Below are 21,010 nucleotides of genomic sequence, written 5' to 3'. Positions count from 1 at the left end.
GAAATATGCGGGTCCGCCTACGAGCATCTGAGAATGTGCCAGACCCGGGAAGCCGGAACGAACCTTTCCGGAAAGCACTTGCCAGGGTGTCTCAACAGTACGTCTGTTGTGTCCGGAGGAGGGAGGAGGCGAGGGACCCGGCTGGACTTAAAAGAGGCCCCCCCCCCCCCCGCGGCAGGAGAGTCCCATGGGTCCTGCGTGTGCAGAAATCAGGCTGCATTTCGTTCAGTTTCGTTAAGTCTCTCAGTTCTACCTGGTTATTTATTACCAGTTATACCTGCATCTGTTTTTTTTATTTTTTTTGAAGATTTTATTTATTTGTCAGAGAGAGAGAGAGAGAGAGAGAGTGCACAAGCAGGGGGAGAAGCAGCAGAGGGAGAAGCAGGCTCCCCGTCGTAAAGCTGGGAGCCCAATGCGGGGCTCAATCCCAGGACCCTGATATCATGACCTGAGCTGAAAGCAGGCGCTCAACTGACTGAGCCACCCAGGCGCCTCGCATCTGTTTTTTAAATGACTGACTCACCACTATGCTTTAAAGACAGCAGAGCAGAAAGGCACCATCCTTGTTCCAGACACTTCCCTAAATGCTGGGGATAATAGGGGGGACAGGACCAAGTCCCCTGTCATGCAGGTCACATTTTGCTCAGAAGACACAGAAAATAACAAAGAAATAAGATAAGCATATAAAAATACAAAATGTCCAGCAGGGTTAAGTCAGTAAAGAAAGAAAAGGCTTCAGTCGGGGGTTTTTAGGGGCAAGGGCTCTGCTGTGTGCTGACAAGGGAGCACTTGCACCCCGATGGGTCAGCGCCCCCGGGGAGACCCCAGAGCACCCACCAGCTGCTGCCACATTTCCCAGTGGAGGTCACGGCTCGGAGGTTCAGAGGGTGCACACCAACTTCTCAAAGCTGGTAGTTCTGGAGCCCAGGTCTGCCTGACTGCAGAGTCCGGTGTTTTATGCAAGGCAAGGCTGCTCCTGGTTCTCCAAAGCCTGGCCATCTATGCTCAAAAACAAAACCCTCAATTCGAAGCCCCCCGACTCCATCTTCTGGGGGCTGGTCCTTGAACAGCAAACTGTGGGAGAAACTGGGGCCACAGGCAAGGCCAGCAAACTTGGCCTTTCCCCTAGAAGTCTTCCATTCTAGAGGCTTCCTTACCTGGAAGGTGGACGCAAGGACACCTAAGATTTTACACCCAGTTCACAGTTCAGAGAGCTGTTTCCACACCTCATCTCACAATTACTTTGTATTATTAAGTAGCAGGCACCGAATGCTGATTTAACGCATGCTGCTGATCCTGTCCTAACATCTAACTCTCTGGGCCGTATTCTGGGGGGACACCGTCCTACTTTCCGTTTCACAGGTGCAGATTCTGCGGGCCAGGAGAGGTGACCCATGAGACCGGCCACCCTGAAGGGCTTCGGAAACCATGGGCCAGTATAAACAACTTAACCTCTTTGTTCCGGGGTCCTGGGGCGACCACAACACCTGCTCCAGAGGGAAGAGAACTCCCCAGGAGACGAAGTTAACGCTGCCTCTCCAAGCTCTGCGTGTTCAGGGAGTTTGTTCCCGAAATCACCCCCAGCGGAGGACCGACAGCCAGGACCCAGTGGGGCAGGTTTCACGGACTTTGCAGAGCAGACGAGGGCTGAGAGGAGCTCCATCACCTGCAAACACCGCAGGGTCTATCTGAGCGCCCCACACTTCCAGCCTCTGGGCCCTGGGGCGGCCTCAACCGAGTTTTACAGGTTCCCATCGCTGCTGAGTCACCGCTGACCCGGTGCGGCCTCCCCCTCCCACGCTGCACTCCTGCGCTTCCAGACTCTCAGCGGGGGCCCCGTGGGGGCTTCTAGGGTCTCAGTGGGGGCTCCGCGGGGTCTCTTCAGACGCCCCCTTCCCTGTCCAGCCGCAGTTCTCCACGAGTCCGCGTAACGAGGGCATCGGGACCAGCGCACCTCGGAGACGGCCGGGAAGCGGGGCAGGGGCCGCACGGCCTGTCCGCGAACTTCCCCCGGGCCGCCCCCCGCGCCGTGGTTCCGTCCGGTCCGCGCGCCCCCCTCCCGCGCGCGTGGTTCCGTCCGGTCTGCGCGCCCCCCTCCCGCGCCGTGGTTCCGCCCGGTCTGCGCGCCCCCCCCCCCCCCCCGCGCCCGTGGTTCCGCCCGGTCTGCGCGCCCCGTCCCGCGCCCGTGGTTCCGTCCGGTCTGCGCGCCCCCGTCCCGCGCCCGTGGTTCCGTCCGGTCCGCAACCCCCCCCCCCACTCCCGCGCGCGTGGTTCCGCCCGGTCTGCGCGCCCCCGTCCCGCGCCCGTGGTTCCGTCCGGTCCGCAACCCCCCCCGCTCCCGCGCGCGTGGTTCCGCCCGGCCTGCGCGCCCCCCTCCCGCGCGCGTGGTTCCGTCCGGTCTGCGCGCGCCCCTCCTACGCCCGTGGTTCCGTCCGGTCCGCGCGCCCCCCTCCCGCGCCGTGGTTCCGCCCGGTCTGCGCGCCCCCGTCCCGCGCCCGTGGTTCCGCCCGGTCTGCGCGCCCCCCTCCCGCGCCGTGGTTCCGCCCGGTCTGCGCGCCCCCCTCCCGCGCGCGTGGTTCCGTCCGGTCTGCGCGCCCCCCTCCCGCGCGCGTGGTTCCGTCCGGTCTGCGCGCCCCCCTCCCGCGCGCGTGGTTCCGCCCGGCCCCGCTCTAGGCCCCGCCCAACGGGGGTGCGCATGCGTGGTCGCGTTTGCGGCAGGTTCGTGACAGCGGCCTTGCGGTGAGTGCAACAGCGCGTACCGCGGCGGATGGGTGCGGGGCCGAGGGGCCGAGAGCCGCGGGGCGGAGCGGGCGGGGTGGTCGTTCCCTCCGCTGGGGCCCGGCCCGCGCTCCCCTCCGGTGCAGCGCTGTGTGGGCGCGCGCGGCCCGAGCCAGGCCCCGGCTTGGACTGGGAGGCGGGGACGCGTAGGGCAGGGCTCCGGCAGCCCCGCGAGCGGGTCAGCCCTGTGCAGGGGAGCATCCCGCATTCAGGGGAGCCCTGTGCAGGTCAGCTCTGTGCAGGGGAGCACCCCCGCGTCTAGGGGGGGCCCTGTGCAGGGGAGTACCTCTGCGTGCAGGGGAGCACCCCCGTGTCTAGGGGAGCCCTGTGCAGGGAGCACCCCCGCGTCTAGGGGGGCCCTGTGCAGGGGAGCACCCCCGCGTCTAGGGGGGCCCTGTGCAGGGGAGTACCTCTGCGTGCAGGGGAGCACCCCCGTGTCTAGGGGAGCCCTGTGCAGGGAGCACCCCCGCGTCTAGGGGGGCCCTGTGCAGGGGAGCATCCCGCATTCAGGGGAGCCCTGTGCAGGTCAGCCCTGTGCAGGGGAGCACTCCCGCATCTAGGGGGGGCCCTGTGCAGGGGAGCACCCCCGCGTCTAGGGGAGCCCTGTGCAGGGAGCACCCCCGCGTCTAGGGGAGCTCTGTGCAGGTCAGCCCTGGGGGTCGGGAAGGAGCGGGGCCTCAGCTGTGAGCTTTCCTCCAGCACCTTCCAGGCCCTATTTGCTGTTCAGCTTCTCACTGAGCACCTCCTATCCCTAAAAAACTGGAGCTGAACATGAGGTGGGTTCTCTCTGGAGCCTCCAGGAAGTTCTCTGCAGAGCAGTTGAGACCGTGAGAAAGGGGGAAACCTAATGGGGTGTTGGATGTAGCAGAACATCCCTGGGAGGGGGAGGGCCTCAGTGCCAGGAGGAGACACTCTGCACCGGAGTCCTGTATTGTGGAGAGGAAAGAAGCAGGTGCGAGGCAGTGTGTGTATACCTGATCCCTTTTGATGGGAAAAAATAAGAGTTTATATTGAGTGAAATGATTGAACCAGCAAATGATTGAACCCAAAGCAGTAGTACCCCTTGGAGCTGCCCTAGGGGATTACAGAATTTTATTTTTGTGTTTTTATGCTTGTTCATATTTCCTAAATTTTGCTCCTTGAGTCTCTATTTTTTTTTTTTTTATTTTGGATGAAATATTTTTACACACTGCCAAAGCAAAATTCTGAAAACGTTACAAACATAATTCTCACGCAAGCGGGGAACCCTTGTCAGGTTACTTTGATCTCATGGATGGTCGATCCAGCAGGAAGACAAAGCCCGTCAAAACCAGTGAATGAAAGGAATGCTCAGATAGGCTTGTGGGGTTCAGCGGGGCGCTGGTGGGTACCTCCAGTGCAATGAAACCACGGCCTTCCATTATCTCTTTCTCCCTGGGCTGAGAGGAAGATCACAGCCCTTTACCGGTGTCGTAGTCCAGCCTGTCACTTCACTGACAGGGCCAGTCCCCGGGGAAACAGGAAGTGACACTTGTCTCCCGCAGTCAGATGATCCTCAGGGGCTTTATTAGCCAGTAATCCAGCAGGACCTGAAAAGCACGCAACCTTTCTTCATCTTTTTGACTTCATTTCCAAGTTTTGGATCAGTTATTGCAGTCAAATGCAAAAATACTGGTATTTTAGCAATTTAGCACCCCATGAATTCATCAGTGGGTGTCAGATGGAGCTGCAAGGGTCCTGGTGGCCACAGAGTCCCATCCCTGGAGACGCGGCCGCTGGATCACTATGGCCCTGAAACTCACACCCAGGAATTCTTTAAAAGACGCCTGGTCCAGTGCAGTGCATCAGCTTAAACCACCAAATCTTATACAAGAAAGAAAGATGAGGTTTGTCGATGGATTTTTCCCAAAGACAAGGCTCGCAGCGAGTCAGGGATGGGGCTCCGGGCCCCTCAGGACCCAGCGCCTCTGGGCCACAGCTCTTCTACCACGGAGGTGCAGGGCTGTAGGGCCTGGGCTCCAGAGCCTTGCACGTGGAGGAAGGGCTGCGTGTGCACTGCCGGGCCTCCCGTTGTACCCGCGAGGGAGCAGTGACCCCCAGCTGTGACTGCCCCCGCACTGCAGGCCCATATGAAGGTGACCCTGGTGTCCCCTGTGCCATCGAAGCTGGGGGGGATGTGGTCGCGCTGACGGGCCAATGGAAGACAAAAGGAGAAATGGAACTCCGCCCCACCCCGTCTGCGCCGCCTTTCCAGAATAGGGCCTGGTGGATTTTGTGGGTGCGTGGACTCAGGTAGCACTGTGACGCCGTGGAAGGGACAGCGGGACCTCCGCAGGGCTCCAGGGGGGGCTGACTTGCTGCCCCGACGGGGTCCCTGCGGTTCCCTGCGACCCGAGGCCTGGCCTTCCTCGCTTGGTGGTTCACCTCGCTGGAGCGCCCCAGCTGGGAGGTACTGGTGGTCCCAGGGGCCCCGAGACACCCACAGTGCCGGATGAGGCCAGACCAGCATGCGCTCGCTCAGGCACCGCGTCGGCCGCTGTGCAGGAGCACGTGAGATCCGGCCTGGAGCAGGGATAGGGACCAGAACTTAGCAATTTAGCACCCCATGAATTCAATTTAGCACCCCATGGAGTGAACGGGGGCGGTGGGTGAGCTGTGGGTTTCTCTCGTTGGCATAGTCTGTCTCAGCTCCGGCCTTGCTGTCCGTTTCTGTGTCTGACCTCACCTGTCTGCAGTTCTGTGTTTAGATCCGAAACCGTCTTCAAAAAGGCGGTCCAGGAGGCTCCCAGACCTGGCAGCCGGCCCCGGGCTGTGCCGTGGTGTACTTCAAAGGCCCGGGGCTTTTCCCGGATTTCTGAGCCCTGGCAACCAGTCCCTGTCACCCGGGGAAAGTGCTCGTGCCGCCCGTGGCCACCTTCCATGGGCCTCCCCGCCGAGCCCTGTTCCTCCATCCTCGCCTCAGTGTCTCAGTGGTAGGGACTCAGGCATGTGGTCCAGAACATGGGGACCCAGGAACAGGTCTGTGCTCCAGCCTCTTCCCCAGTGCTCAGGAGCCTGTCCCGTACCCACCCGGACGGACGGTGCACATGCCTTCCCCCCTGGAGCGTCGGGCCCCTGCCTGTCCCCATGCTGCTTGCCGGGGGGCAGGGACGGCAGGAGGGGCAGCAGGAAAGAGGGACTCACGGGGGCCTGCTTTCCGGCTTTCTCTCCAGCAGGATAATCTGATTTTTTTTAATTGTATCTGCTTATGTGTCAAACCCACTAAGGCACGTAGGTTATGCTAGCCTGGTTTGGAAGAAGGAAGACACTAAACCATTCTACCTCCGAGTCCGCGGTTTTTACAACCAGATGGGGACTGGAGATCATGCCAGTCCAGGGGCTCTGTACCTGCCTTAGGGCACCTGGCCACACAGAAAGTGCCCACGCCTAGCCATCACTCCAGGGCAGTAAAGGCCGAGTCTGGAGGTGGGCCCCGTCCCGGGCGTGTTCCATAAGTAGGGAAGAAACCGACCAAACAGAGAACCTCTGCTGGTGATCTGCGTGCACCAGGGGCGGGAGCTCTAAAGTCTCTGACAGGTGCCAATCCCGTCCGAAACAAGGGGGCCGAGCCTGGGCTCGGTACGGAAATTGGAGACACTGTAAAGCCTAAATGACCTAATGGCCTGTGCTGAGCACATAATGGGTGCCTCGTATTGGTTAGCACTACCCTACTATCCTGCATTTCTGTGCATTTTTTTATTCTTATCAGAAACTGGGGCCCACGAAGTTTACGAAACGTGTTTTCTTAGCTCCGAAGCAGTGGAACCAAGATCAGAACGCACTGTTCTTGTTCCTTTGGGCCTGGCACCCTGGAGTCCCTGACTCCTGACCTGGACCTCCCTAAACAACACCTGTACTGGCCATTTCCAGTGGGGCGAGCACTCCCATTTCAAGGCCAAGGCACCACAGAAGTTAGGTGACTTGGCTAAGAGCATATTGATGCAATCGTGGCAAAATGGGAACTGTAACCCAGATCTCATGACTGCCATGTGGACGAGTACAAGAAGAAATGTTGGGAGGAGTCCGTATTTTCGCAGAGTTTACAGTTTTGCATAGGGTAACCTTTTCCTGGTCACTGAAGTGCTTGACGTGAGGCTTCGTTCCCGAACCCTGGAGATCTTTCCCGGAAGTTGCTCTGTAAACCTCTTGGCCCCCATCCTCATGGGGTTAGAAGGTGACTTGCTGCAGAACCAGATTGTTCTGCGTGCTTTTATGAAGTAGGTGCAGCCACAAGAGGGCACGGAGCAGAGGCTCAGGAAGACCAAGGCCGTTATACTCATGGGTCCTAGAGACGGAAGGCACTCCAGGCCACCCCATGCTGCGCCCCCCGGGGAAGCACTAGGTCAGGAGGCAGGGGAAGCCTTAGGCCACGGCCTTTGTTGGGGTTTCCATGGGAAAAGCAGGCAGGACAGGGTGAATGATTCAGGACTGGTGACTTTGAACAATTTTGATGGGCTTTGGGCAATAGGGGTGGCACCGGGCCTGGATGATCAAGGCAGAGGAATGTTGCTCCTGGGTGCGGGGACAGACGGGGGAGGCAAGGCTCTGATCTGTTAGTTCCCTGGTTTGCTATCTCGTAAGAGCGGGCTGGCCCTGGGCGGGCAGTCTCCCCAGCCAGGGAGGTTTTTAAGTTGTCAGAGCATAGAGGGGGAGAAACACACACACATCTGTGCACAGATACCCAGAGCCAAGCGCTCTTTCCAGCCTGTCCTCTGGTGTTAAACTGGGTGTGTGTGCACATGAACTCGCAAGTGTTCTGGGATGTGTGAGGAAGAGAGAACATGCCTGTGAACGCATGGGAGCAGCCGGCTGGACTCCTGCAGTCCCGTCCGGTGCAGAGCACTCCTGGGCACGTGCACTGGGGCAGACCCAGAGCCCTGGGTAGAAAGGGAGCGACTGGTGTGGTCTCGTCTTTTCTCCTCCCGGAGCCAGATTCCTACTGACAGAGAGCCAGCCTACTTTAGAGGTCGTGTTCACTGAGAAATAGGAAAACAAACACTTCTGTGATACTGGCCTTTGATTATAGGACCGTTATCAAATCCAAGAGTTCTGTGGTTGGAAATGGTTCCTTTATAGTTTGGGTTAAATGAGCTAGTACGTTCTGTGTCCTGACTGGTCATGGCAACCGTCTGGGCAGAAGGGCCGTTTTGCTGCTTTTCACTGAATATTCACAGATTCACAGCTGGTTTAATGCTTGTGGCTCGACGCTCTGCTCGATGTGGTGTCTCCCCAGGGATGGAGAGTCTTAGCTCTGCTGTGGGCAGCCCGATTCCCCTGCAGGCCTGCTCTTCCTTCACCAGCTGTGAGGCAGAGTCCTCTGCTCCCCAAGGAAGTGCCGTGTGCGGCGAGCCCCTGCAAAGCTGTGGGGTGTGGGGGGCAGGCGGGGACCCAGGGGGAACCTGCAGGCCAGGCCTCCGAGGCCCCTTGGTGAGCCCCTGATCCTGGGGGTCCCCTCCCTGAAAGTCTGACATAGGGAGCTTCAGACGTCCCTGTCTGTTTGGAAGACTCGAGACTGCTGTTTGCAGTTTTACAAACAAAACACGTCCAAACTTACGTAACTTTGACCGTGTGAGCGTAATTTGAAATCTGTGCGTATGTTCAACAGGTGCTTCTTGAGCGGGTCCTCTGTGCCAGGTGCTGTATCTGTCGGTGGGGGCAAGGTGATGGACAGGTGGGCATGGCCCTGGCCTCAGAGAGCTGCTGGTCTGGGGGAGGTTAGGGGTCCCAGCAGTGGTCAGAGCGCGTGTCTAGATACAGCGCTGGAGGGGACAGAGGGTGGGTAGTCGTGGCACTTCCTCTGGTCTGAGATGGCTTCTGGAGAAACGGCACGGATGCCGACATCTGAAAGGTAAGAGGGGCTGACAGGCGGGGCGGGTGCATGGACTCAGGTCCAGGACCCAGCGGGAGCAGAAGCCCAGAGGTAATAAGGCAGGTGGGTTTAAAGGAACTGGAAGGCTGCGTAGGGCTGGAGCATGGAGCAGGGTCAGGGCGGGGTGGGGTCTGGTCCTGAGAGCACAGGGCTCAGGCTTGAACGGGGCAGGAGCGCAGACCCGTACGGCGTTCTTCCGGGGGTGACTACAGTCCACTCTGTCCTGCTAACTAGAATAACCCGGACGGCAACCATCTTCTAACGCGGAGTCAGGAAACTTCTTAAATGTACTGGAAATCAGATTTGAAGTCCATTTTCCCGTGATCTCCCAAGTTTTGTCGAACCTACGTAGGAATAGGAAGTGGGTTGGTTGTGAAAAGAAATAGTTTATATTAATGGGCGATGAAAGGATGAACTTTTGTTTTTATGTTGTTACAGAGGAAAGTCATTGGCTTATTTCAGTTGAACTTGTTTCTTGAATAGGTAAGTGTGTTCGTGATGTTTTCTCTGCCCACAGGCAGCCCCTGGTTGTAGGAGAGCACGAGTTTTGGGAACAGGGCGGCCATGAGCTCTACCCACGGCCCTCAGGGACGTGCTCCGTTGATGTTTTTCTGTCTGTGGCGCAGGGGATCATTTTCATGGTTGGAAGCGGAGTTACTTGGAGACTCAAGAAGGCCCTGACGATGCTCTGGTCGGGGGGGGGCCTTAGCACGGAGCTCCGGGGAGCAGTAATTCCCACTGTCCGCAGATGGGCACGCGCGGCGGCCTCGCCCCTCCGATCCGGTCCCCGCACTTGCTTCTGACGGGGGACTGAGGGCGGACTTGACCCTGCCTGGCGGTTAACAGACCGGAACCGGGACTTAGGTTTTCCTGCGGTTTTTTTAAGGGCGGATGGCTAGGTGACGAGCATCCTCACGCTCTCACCACCGCGTCTGCTGCGCACCGCAGAGATTGCCATGTGTGACCCGGGCCGCAGTCAGTCCGAAGCCAGCACGTGGGACGTGGGGGCTGGCGGGCCTGGGGCACGTGGACGTGGCCCTGCAGACCGCGCACGACCAGGCCAGTGTTCCTGCTCCAGTTTCCGGGCGAGAGCCCATGGCTGTGTGATTGTCTGAATGTGTGCTACCCCGTGGAGCGTGCACACAGCGTGACTCCCGGGTGGCCCGTGGCAGAGTCCAGGACGGCCTGTCCACTCTGTTCCACTCTAGCTCCGGGCTCCTCTCCCGGCCTTGTCCTGGACCGCCAACGGGTGTGGGTGTTTTCTTGTGGTGTCTGTGTGTCTTCAGATACGGTGAAGAGGTTTTTAGAAATCCTCATTACCATAGTGCGTCTATCCTGCTGGAGAGGGGCTGTGGGCTTGCTCCTGCCTGCTCCACGCGGAGTGACCCGTCTGTCCTTCTGCAGGTGGCAGACGGGTGCATGCAGACCCCAGAGGCACCCACACCGACTCTGCGTTCTTGGAGAGCTGGGGCGTGGGCCTGGGACGCCCGCGGCAGACTCAGTCGAGGAGGATGACTCCTGTGAGTGATGGAGGCACGGCAGAGAGCATCTTCGACCTGGACTACACGTCCTGGAAGATCCGCTCCACGCTGGCGGTCGCCGGCTTCGTCTTCTACCTGGGCGTCTTCGTGGTCTGCCACCAGCTGTCGTCCTCCCTCAACACCACGTACCGCTCTCTGGTGGCCAGAGAGAAGGTCTTCTGGGACCTGGCGGCCACGCGCGCCGTGTTTGGCATTCAGAGCACGGCTGCCGGCCTGTGGGCCCTGCTGGTGGACCCCGTGCTGCAAGCCGACAAGGTGCACGGCCAGCAGAACTGGTGCTGGTTCCACATCGCCACGGCAACTGGATTCTTCTTCTTTGAAAATGTAGCGGTTCACCTGTCCAACGCGCTCTTCCGCACGTTTGACTTGTTCTTGGTGGTCCATCATCTCTTCGCCTTTCTGGGGTTTCTTGGCTCCTTGGTCAACCTGGAAGCTGGCCACTATCTGGCGATGACCACACTGCTCCTGGAGGCCAGCACCCCCTTCACCTGCATTTCCTGGATGCTCTTAAAGGTGAGTGTTTCCGGCGGGACACCGGGGGCCTCTGCCGCCGCTGCCCTGGTCGGCACCCGTGCGGAGCCTGCTCCTTGGGCACCGTGCTCTGTGGTCACCCCAGACTAAATCGCAGTGTGCGGAGTCCGTGAGGAGCTCCTCCTGGCTGAATTCCGTGTTCTAATTGCAAATCTCTTAGGCTTCTGGCTCCGTAGCAAAACAAGACTCTCTGGATCTTAGCACTTAGTCGATAGGATGTTGTAAGCCCCAGAAAACATGGTATTTTTCTTTCAAGTGCTTTTTAAAAAAAAAATCCATAAACTATATATGTACACACACATCTTTTTTAAAATTTTTATTTCATCTTATGTTATTTTAACACTTATCATGAGATCCACCCGCCTCAGGAGTTCTTACGTGGACAGGACGTTACTGCGGACCACAGGCACGGCGTGTCACGAGTTTGCCTCCCGTGCTTGCTGAAGCTTCCAGCCTCCTCTCCCTCCAGCTGCGGGCAGCCACCACCCCACACCGTTCTGTGAATTCGGCTACTTTAGATACATAAGTGGAGGCTCACTCCTCCAAGTGTCGTGTCCGCAAGGCTCACGCACGTGGCCCACCGCAGAATCTCCTCTCAGGCAGACGGGTTTTGCGTTGTGTGTGGGCGCCACTCTGTCTGTGTCCGTGGGTCCGTCGTGGGCACCTGGGTCGTGGGCGCATCTTAGCCGCTGCGAATAGCACTGCAGTGAGCATGGAGGTGCTCCCAGCTCTTCGAGATCCTGATTTCGGTTATTTTGGAAGAGCGTTCACAAGTGGGATGACTGGATGACGTGGTAAAACCTCCGTGCTGTTCTGCACGGCGGCCACCCCCCTCCGTTCCCGCGACACCGTGCCGGGGTCCCGGTGTCTCCACGTGCTCGCCCACACTGGTCTCCTGCATGTTGTTGATTCTCGCCGTCGTGACCCGTGAGCAACGGTCTCACGTGGTTTTGGTTTGCTTCTCCCTGGTGATCAGCGAGCTTACACACTTTCATGCAGCTGTGGACCATGGACGTGTCTTCTCCCGAAAACTGTTCACCGCCTTGAGCCATGTTCGGATCAGAGTTTTGTTTCCACTCGCGCCTTGTAGCTCTTTATCTGCGTTGGAGAGTAGTCTGCTGCTGGTCACGCGGTCTGCAGGCGCCCTCCCCCCACTGTGGGCGTGTGTTTGCGCCTCTGCCGTGAAGGTTCTTAGCTTCACGCGGTCCCAGTTTATTTTTGTCTCTGTCACCTGCGCTCTTGGCGTCATAGCTGGGCAATCGTTGCCAAGACTGGAGTCATGAAGCTTTTTCCCCATGTTTTCTTCCAGGACTGTTAGTTTTGGGGCCTTCAACCCATTCTGACTTTTGTGTCTGATGTAGGAACATGGCCCAGTCTTCCCAGCACCACCTGTCGGAGGGACGGCCCTTTCCCCATTGTAGGTTCTTGGCCCTTTTGTGGTTGACGAGTTGAGCGTCCGCGATGGATCTCCTGGCCTCTGGGCTCCGTGCCCGCCTTCCCGCCAGTGCCATGCCGTTTTGCGTAGCTCTGTATTATAGTTTGAAATCAGGAAGTGTGGTGCCTCCGTGTGTTCTTCTTTCTCAAGGCTCAAATGACTATTTGTGGTCTTGTGTGGTTTTCCGTGAATTTTAGAATGGTTTCTTCTATTTCTGCAAAGAGTGCCGTTGTGATTTTGGTAGGAATGGCGTTGAACTGGGGATCACGTTGGCGAAGCTTTCTAGTCAAGTTTTCAGTTCCTTTACTAAGTGTTCTCAGCTCCTTGATTTCCTTTTGGGGCTTTTTTTTTTTCTTAAATATTTTCTGTCTCTGTTGAAATTCTCATTTTGTTCATGCATTGTTCTCGTGACTTCAGTGACTCGCATCTTCGTGACAGTTACGGGTCCTTCTCTGTGAGATACATCATTTAACTCCAGTCCCTTAGGGTCTGCTTTGGGAGATTGACCTTGGGAACACCTTTGCCCGACCCTGCCCTTGCCCAAGGCTGTTGCTGCCTGTGCTCAGACAAAGCAAGCTCCTCTCCCAGGCTCCACACACTGTCCTACGCGGGGGCCAACCCCACCGGTCAGCCTGGCCAGAGATTCTGGGGCTCTCCGCCGGCTCTGTCCCTCCCCGGGGGAAAGTCGGCCGCTGTGCAGTCCGCTCCCTCCGTGCGGAGCTGGAGTTGGGGGCAGAAGCTACGGGGTCTGCCAGCCCAGCCACCGCCTCTCTTCTCCCCGGGGCCCGGCAGCTGGACTCTGCAGGACCAACCAGACCGAGGCCAGTCCTCCGCCAGCCCCTCGGAAAGGGTGGGGTGCTGGACGCATGTAGCAACTCCTCCCTCTTCTGGGGTCTCCTCCTGACCCTGGGCTGCTGGAGGGTCCCTCCCTGCCACGGCGAGGGCGGCTCACATTCCCCCGCATGCAGGGGCCTCCCCAGGGTTTCTGATTTCTCACAAAGGAGCTTTGTGTGTGTATCGTGCTGAATCCGGGTGTTTGCGGGGAGGGTGGGTCCGGCTTCCCGTCCGCTGCCTTCTGATGTCTGTCACAGCTTGCGTGTCGTCTTACGCTGGTGTTTCTGAATAAGGTGGTTTTTCTACTGATCAGAGGTGTCGGGACCTACCATCACTATTTGTGTAGTATTTTTTGCCTTTTTGTTTGTAAAACAGTATTTTTAGAAGCTGTATGTTTTCTGGATACCATCTTGATAGCAAAATGTTCAGGTGAGACTCTTGAGAGTTCTGTCTTTAGCGCAGATTTCTTGCCATCCTCTGTGGCTCACTGTTCACAGGATGTTTTACGTGAAACATGAAATACTGCTTTTGTTTCGTAAGTGTCTTATGCAGTCACCACAAATGGGTCAGGGCCCTGAGCACTTCTGTAACGCTGTGGTGGCTTCGGGAGAAAATTGAGAGGCAGGAAGAATCATCGGTGCCTTCAGGTCCCCTGGGGTAGACAGTGTGGGAACATCGGAGTGAGTGACCGGTGTTCGTGGGGCAGACCGTTCACACGTAGCAAATGCCGGCGTCTGGCCTTGCTGCGGTCCCCCGGGGCTGCCCCCGCCTTGTGCCGCAGGAGGACGTGTGAGCACGGGGACAGGTGCCACGGCGAGCAGGCGGGCCGGGCAGCTCGGGAGGGCCGGGGCTGGCCCGTGAACCCCGGCCCTCCGGCTGGGGAGCTGTAGCCGCTGCTCAGTGCCCGGGAGCTTCGTGAATGCGGGGTTTGCGGACGGTTGAGGTCCTTGGGCAGCAGTGATTTGGGGGAAGGTTGGAAATCGTTAATGGAGTGGAGGAGTGAAGCCGGCCGACCTCCGAATGATGGAGGCTGCTGGTCCAGCGGTGGGTCGCTTTGATAAGATGCCGTGACTCGGGCGCCGCCAGTGTGTCCTGCTCACGCCCTGCGGCTTTTCAGTTCTCTCCCTGTGGATGTCCCCTCCACGAGAGGGGCTTCCCGAGTTTGGAGAGCGGGGGCTGAGACTTCCCTGAGTTCTGTGGCCGTGAGCACAGCACCAGCGTCGTGGTCAGCCGTGGACGGAGGCTGTGCCGGACACACGGGCTGCCGTCCGGCCATCCTGTCCCGTCTGCCCCCCGCACAGGGCAGCCCGCTCACGTGGATGGGCTGGACCGCCGTGGTCAACAGGGACCTGCACCAAACCTACTAGACAGACGTGCCTGGGATGTAAGGCCCACGTTTGAGAAAACAGATGATTAGTTCTCTGGAATTTTTGTTATTTTTTTGTTGGAACTTCGTAAAAAAAAAAAAAAAAGAAAGAAAATCCTCTTGTCTCCTTCCAGTCCATAGTGGTGATCAGTGTTGAACGGCTTCACGTGTATTTCTCCAGACTTGTGTCTCCACCGCCTGGGCCCGGCGTGGCCACCAGCCTCTGGTCCTCAGCATCCTCGGGAGGAAGGCAGACTCCAGCGGTGGGTGGGCTCGGGAGAGAGACTTGGTTTTGGATTTTTCTGCTGCCTCTGCAGTTCGCTGGGTGCTGTTTCTGCAGGATGGAGAAAGGGGTCTCCGTGTGTTCACTTCTTAGCACCCTGACTCTGCCAAGCCGGCAGACCCCTTCAGCAGAACTGCACCCCAAATTAAGGTAGCTTAGGTCAGTGTTCCGTGTTGTCGTTCACATACTACTAAACGTAAGTAAGTGCTGCCTACAGTATTGAAATCCTTTTAAGCTTTCAGTAAAGCTGCCAAAGTCATGCGTAGTTGGGCATCCGGATTTAAGAATCTGCCAGAGCACCAGGTCTGAGTTGTTGAGACAGCATGGGATGGACCTGAAGACGGCAGACGTCACCGCGATTTAAGGCGGGCTCTGACTCCAGTAGTGGCTTATTACTAGCATTTCCTTCTTGACTGATTCTGAAACGTTAGAGTTAATACACGAATTGCACAGGACTCGAACCTCGGGATAAAATTCACCCACAACGACTGGCCCGGGTGTGCATGAGGCCTGTCGGTTTCCGTGCACATGCCCCACGCTGTGCTGCAGAAAGCGGCTCTGTACGTGTTGTCACCGACACTGTCCCTGTCCCTGCTCAGAGCACGTGGTGACGCTGGACACCAGGTGACCCGGGTTATGCCAAAGAATGCTCAGTTCTTAGGCTTCGAGCTTTCTGAACATAATTACTCTGTGAGTAAAAGTTCAAATTTGTGATATGAACATTAATAATTTTTTTTTTAAAGATTTTATTTATTTATTTGAGAGAGAGAGAATGAGAGACAGAGAGCATGAAAGGGAAGAGGGTCAGAGGGAGAAGCAGACCCCCAGCTGAGCAGGGAGCCCGATGTGGGACTCGATCCCGGGACTCCAGGATCATGACCTGAGCCGAAGGCGGTTGCTTAACCAACTGAGCCACCCAGGCGCCCTGAACATTAATAATTTAAGAAGGCCACTTTTAGCAGTGAGGGGAATAATGGGGAAGAGCCTTTTGTTCTGTGAATTTGGAGGGAATGGCAAAGTGGGACGGAGTCCGTGCTGCTAAGCACGAAGGAGGGGTGGGGGGCGGTGGCGTTGAGGTGTGCTCCGCTCTGCTCCCGTGTCCCCACAGTTTGTACTCTCGAAGCCTGATCTCCTCCACAGGAGCGATCTGACTTTGGAAACGTCAAGCCTCCCGTGTTTCTGTGCTTGAGAAAGGTGTACCTGGGGCCTACTCCTACGACCCCACAGAAGATGCATGCGCTCATTGGTAGTAACCGGGCGCCCTGCCAGTTGCACGTGGGGACTGGGGAGGAAACGCGGACGACGGACCAGCTCTAGAGGTGGAGGCCGCGCGGGGCAGATGTGTGCTTTGTTCCCTTGGGAAACAGTGTGGCCAAGTCCAGAGAAGCTCGCCCAAGGGAGCAGAGTCCATGCAGCTGGGATCGTGTGTCCCCGCCCCCCGTGTGCGTCCAGGCTGCACCCGGTACTGCAGTGGGTGTTGGAGGAGGGTTCATGAACAGCGCACCTGTGGTCTGAGTTCTGTCCATCGCCGCCTCTGGGCCTGGTGATGGGACCACTTGGCAGAGGCCACACGGTTTCTCACCGGACTGGGGCACGCCCGAGGGCTGGGGCACCTGGTTCCTGCTGGTGGAGGGCTGACGGCAGTGTGGCTTCTCCTTCAGACAGGAGCCTCCGAGAACTGTAGCCTCGCCCTCTGATTTTACAGAAAAGTTAGCAGACGTATTTGGTTTTATCCTTCTGTCACGTGGCTGTCAGGACCGCTGAACACAGATCTGGTCTCAGCTTCTCCCCGTCTGTGTCTCAGGCCCCTTTAGTGTGGAGGTGTTACACTTGTTTCGGGTTTGTGCCTTGGCTCTCACTCCTGCGTGTTTATTGCTCCAGCAGAGTGGGGTCCACGGGAAGCATGTGGCTACGTTCCACCTTGAGTGGCACCAAACCCAGGGTGGGAGCAAACGAAGTGCTTGGTGAGTCTGTGAAAAGCTGCCCGCGGGGTCTGGAGGTGGCATGCTGCACGAGCAGGGCAGCGTCCATCCCTACAGACTCCGTCAGGGAGGCTGCCCGCGGGAGGCCCGAGAACCCACGTGCCCGGAGAGGGAGCGTGCTGTTAGAGCCTCCAGGGGCCCTTCTGTGGGCCCTTCTGTCTCCTCGCTTCATGTCCATGCTTGTGTTCAAACTCTGCCCGCATAAATAGGGTGCTTCTGTGGGGTGTTCTTTCACTAACTGAATTATCAGTAGAAAACATGCATGGGTATGTCTGCTCTAAAAGTCGTAGACCCTGCAGAGTTGTTGTGAAGTTATTTTTGGGTAAGTTCAGTTTTTCAGACAACAGGGAAGTTCCTTGTTTTTCTCAGTTTATTTTTCCTGAGTCATCAATTCCGTGGATTCTCGTTCTCCTGTGTCAGAGCTGTGTGGACACATTTTTATGCCATGAGAGATTAAGATTCCTTCCTTGTTGTTTAAAAACATTCAGGAGTTGGTTGCTGCGTCCGCATCGGGACTGGGTGGACGTAGCTCAAGTAGAACCGTTCCCTTTCCCGAGGCCGCGTTCTGCTGCCCGCTCAGAGTTCCCTTCTGCAAGCGCAGGACCCTGCTGCCACCCTGGGGGCCACCTCGGCATGGAGCTCCTGAGGAGGATTTTGTGGCTTCGGTTCAGCAGAGACAAGGTTGGAGAGGCTGGCGTGTGGGAGGTCTGAGGGGTGCTGGAATGTGGCGCTGGCCCTCCCCATGCTGGATGTCCTGGGGCCAGATGTCCGGGTGCTTGGCGAGGTCCCGCCTTGGCGTCCACGATCTGATGGACCATCTTCAAGTTCTCTGTTCAGTTTTGGCTACGACTCTTGGAAACTAGTTTAGTGTGAATTTAGAGTTGTTTTAAGGAAAGCCCGTCTCTGCCTGTGTCCACGGGCTCCTGGGATAAAAGTACCGAAACTCCAGGCAGGAAATGTGCATCATCCTTAGCGTCTCTCGTCTCGGAGATTCTCGTCCCAGGGCTGCCGTACGGGAGCTCGATCTGTCGGTCGGTATGTGTGAGCTCAAGGTTAAACGTGAACTTTGGGGGGAGATTGAAGAGAAGACTGGATTTTGCTCGTGGGAGAAACTGCCAGAAGGAGAAGAAGGGACGGGTGAGGAAGGGGCCCCGCTGTGCGTGCGCTGCTCAGTCGGCGGGCGGCCCCTTCCCCCAAGAAGCCCCAGGCAGGGGAGGGTGTGCGTGCGTCTGCGGGGACGTGTTGGGCTGGGTGGACCCTTCGAGTGCGAGTGCGCTGACCGGCTTCTGCTCTGTCCACAGGCCGGCTGGTCCGACTCGCTGTTCTGGAAGCTGAATCAGTGGCTGATGGTCCACATGTTCCACTGCCGAATGGTGCTGACCTATCACATGTGGTGGGTGTGCTTCCGGCACTGGGACGGGCTGCTCAGCAGCCTCCACCTGCTGCACCTGGCGCTCTTCCTCGTCGGCCTGAGCCTCCTCACGCTCATCCTCAATCCCTACTGGACCCACAAGAAGACTCAGCAGCTGCTCCATCCGGAGGATTGGAACTTCGCGCAGCCGGCGCCCAGAAGCAGCCGGCCCGCCGGGGCCAACGGCCAGGTGCCGCCCAAGAAGGGACAGTAGCCGCTGGGGGCCCGGACTGCAGCGCGCGGCTCCTGGCCCTGGGCCCCGCTGGCGTCCTCCGCACGGGCTCAGGTAGACACGGGCTCCGAGTCCAGCACTGTCTCCGTCGGACCAACTGTGTCGTTAATGTTAATTTCCACGTAGCCACAAAGTGTTTTTAAAGCTTCGGTTTGCCTCCGGGGCTGGATTTTTGCCGTCATAACTCCGTTGTCTGCTATGGTTTGTTCCCGCGCGCCTACCTATGCGGGGCCCTGATCGGCACCGGTGGTGGAGGCCGGGCCACCTGTCCGGGAGGGCCTGACGTGGCGCTGTGGCTGCCAGCGTGGTCTCTCTGGTCACACGGTCCACGTGCCGTGTGTCCTGTCCGGTCGTGGTGCCTGGCTTAGTTGGAGAGAACTGCCCCGAGCTGGGTGCCCCGTTCGTGCCCCTCGTTAGAGCGTCCTGCATGAAGCGTGCAGCCCACTGTGCATGCGTGCGTCCAGGGCGCGTGGGGACCACGGGCAGGAGCTGCCGCCTGGGACCGGACCCCGCCTGACAGGAGCATGCACGACCGCAGGGCCTGTGAGGCTTGTGGGTCACGGGATCCGTGGGAAAACACGCAGGATGTATTCATGCTCTGTGGCGCACTCGGCAAAACACGGGAGACGTTTGGTAATCGGATTTGTCTGGACCGCAGAACCGTTCTGAATAGACCGAGTTGCCGTTGGGCTTCCCATCCGGACCCTCGTTCCGTGGCTGGTGTGTCTGTGGTGTCAAGGCCGAGCAGCAGTCGCTCTCCCCCGGGCGCCGAGGGGCTGGACGGCAGGGCCCGCGGCTGTGGCTCACTCCACGGCAGCCCTTGCTTGGTGCCTCCCGAGGCGGTCGCCTTCACCACGCCGCGCCCGGTGGAGGTCCCAGCAGCCTGGCTCGCGTGCCGGGAGACACGGGCAGCCCCGCTTCTGAAAGCTCCCTGCGGCCTCTCCGCCTCTACCAGAGCCCTGCGTCCCCACAGCAGCGCCTCCCTGCCGGAAGGGAGGCCCCGTGGGTTTCCGTCAGGCGGCGAAAACAGGCACAGAGTAGGTCTGCAAAGTGTTGCAGCGCAAACTTTAGGAAAGTGGGGGTCATTTCAGCTCACAACGTGGGCTGTGGGGGAGACCCACGCGCACATTTTATTCTGGCCATGACCGTGCAGTTAAAATTAAAAGTTTGTTTTTTATTGAAAGCCCATTTGACATGTTTGCAAAAAACGTGTTTATGGGTCGTGGAGGCGCCCGGCCTGCGCTCGTCCTGGGACACGGAGCTCACAGTGCTGTGTCCTCAGCGCTGCTGCTTCGACCTGCGGGTCGTGCTTAGGTCAAGATGTGCAATACCTGCCATGTCCTCGTAAGAAGTGACTTCGATCTCAACAGTGCCCAGCGCCCCGCGTCCCCGTGAAGACTGCTGCCCGGAGGCCCCGCGGTCACGCCCGGTCTCGCGGAACAGAGGGGGCTGCTGTGTTCTGATGGGACGAAGTGTAATAAAGTAACTTATGTTTATGGACCCAAAAGGATGTCAGTTCCTGTCTCTCAATACTGTTTGTTTCAGTGCAAGTCTTGCGTTATCTTGGAGGTAGAGACTGAGGATCGGTCTCTGTTCAAAATTTGGGTTAAGGTATGAAGTAGTTAGCTTAATTTTTTTAAAAAGATTTTATTTATTTTGACAGAGAGACAGCGAGAGAGGAACACAAGCAGGGGGAGTGGGAGAGGGAGAAGCAGGCTTCCTGCAGAGCAGGGAGCCCGACGCGGGGCTCGATCCCAGGACCCTGGGACCATGACCCGAGCCGAAGGCAGACGCTTCACCGACTGAGCCCCCCAGGCGCCTCAGCTGAATTTTTGTCTGACCTACACGAGGACTTGGACCTTCCCCAGGTTCACCCTTGACTCGGTGCATCTTCACAGAGATGCGGTTCTCGTGCAGGGAGAGAGCTACCAGACAACACATGAGCTTACCCCCACCCCCGCACACACGCGTTGGCGTTCCCTCTGAGCAGGGACTTCCCGTGAGGAACACACAAGCAAGCCTGTTTGTGTAGAAAAAGGCTTTTGGACCCTTTTGATCCAGGACCCACAGGTTGTGTGGCGCTTCCCGGGCTCTGCGCCAGGCCCAGGCCACCCCGCACCAGCCGTGTGCGTGGTGAGGCTGCCGAGGGAGAGGCCCCTGCAGAGCCCGGGGCGGCCGGTGTGACTCACGCATCGTCCGCGGAGAGGGAGGGCAGCTGCTGAGCTGGGAGAGCGCACACAGCAGACAGAAATTCTGGAATCTCGAGAAATGGGAGGATCTGGCAGCATGAGCCTGGACTCTCCTGTTACAGGTGCCTGAGGCAGGGGCCAGCCGTGCCCGTAGCGAGGACGCGGGCTCTCCAGCGTGGCCTCGACGTGGGGGTTACAAATCATTATTGCGTGGCCCTGCACTTTCTCTTGGTAGCCATGCTGTGGTTTTCAAAATGGGGAAACCAGGCCAAGGGGGTAGAGCACGTTTTCTCTGTTTCCGCCCCTGCTCGTCTGCGTTCCTGAGCGCCCTGCAGGCAGGGAGGCCGTGCCCCCGCCGTCTCTCCGCGCAGACCCCAGGGTCCCCTCAGAGCGCCCCGCACGCCGCTCATGGCCGCCGCTCCGTGCCGCGGGGCGCTGCTGGGCGCTGGGCCACGTAACCCACAGTGCCTCACCGTTGGCGCAGACGACTGAAGGCAGCTCGGGATCCTGGCCTGCTGGTGGGAGACGTGGCTGGGACACA

At 58.3% G+C, this 21,010-nt stretch overlaps 1 protein-coding gene across 2 annotated transcripts; it reads left to right on the top strand.

The window, feature by feature from the left end:
- The first annotated feature begins 2,638 nt into the window (after positions 1–2,638).
- Positions 2,639–19,787, top strand: CLN8 (CLN8 transmembrane ER and ERGIC protein). 2 transcript variants are annotated; one of them, XM_078069907.1, is made up of 4 exons: positions 2,725–2,739; positions 9,104–9,148; positions 10,070–10,719; positions 17,939–19,787. In XM_078069907.1, exons 3-4 carry the CDS (start codon positions 10,177–10,179, stop codon positions 18,260–18,262), a joined length of 867 nt encoding a protein of 288 aa, XP_077926033.1. In that variant the 5' UTR covers positions 2,725–2,739; positions 9,104–9,148; positions 10,070–10,176; the 3' UTR covers positions 18,263–19,787. The 2 variants fall into 2 exon arrangements, with proteins under 2 accessions (XP_035931369.1, XP_077926033.1); XM_036075476.2 differs by lacking the exon at positions 9,104–9,148 and having other exon boundaries at positions 2,639–2,739.
- Positions 19,788–21,010: the final 1,223 nt, after the last annotated feature.

The sequence above is a fragment of the Halichoerus grypus genome, chromosome 3 (assembly GCF_964656455.1).
Source record: "Halichoerus grypus chromosome 3, mHalGry1.hap1.1, whole genome shotgun sequence".
NCBI classification, from domain to species: Eukaryota; Metazoa; Chordata; class Mammalia; order Carnivora; family Phocidae; genus Halichoerus; species Halichoerus grypus.
The sequence above is the reverse complement of the archived record's forward strand: the minus strand, read 5'-3'. Positions and strand labels throughout refer to the sequence as shown.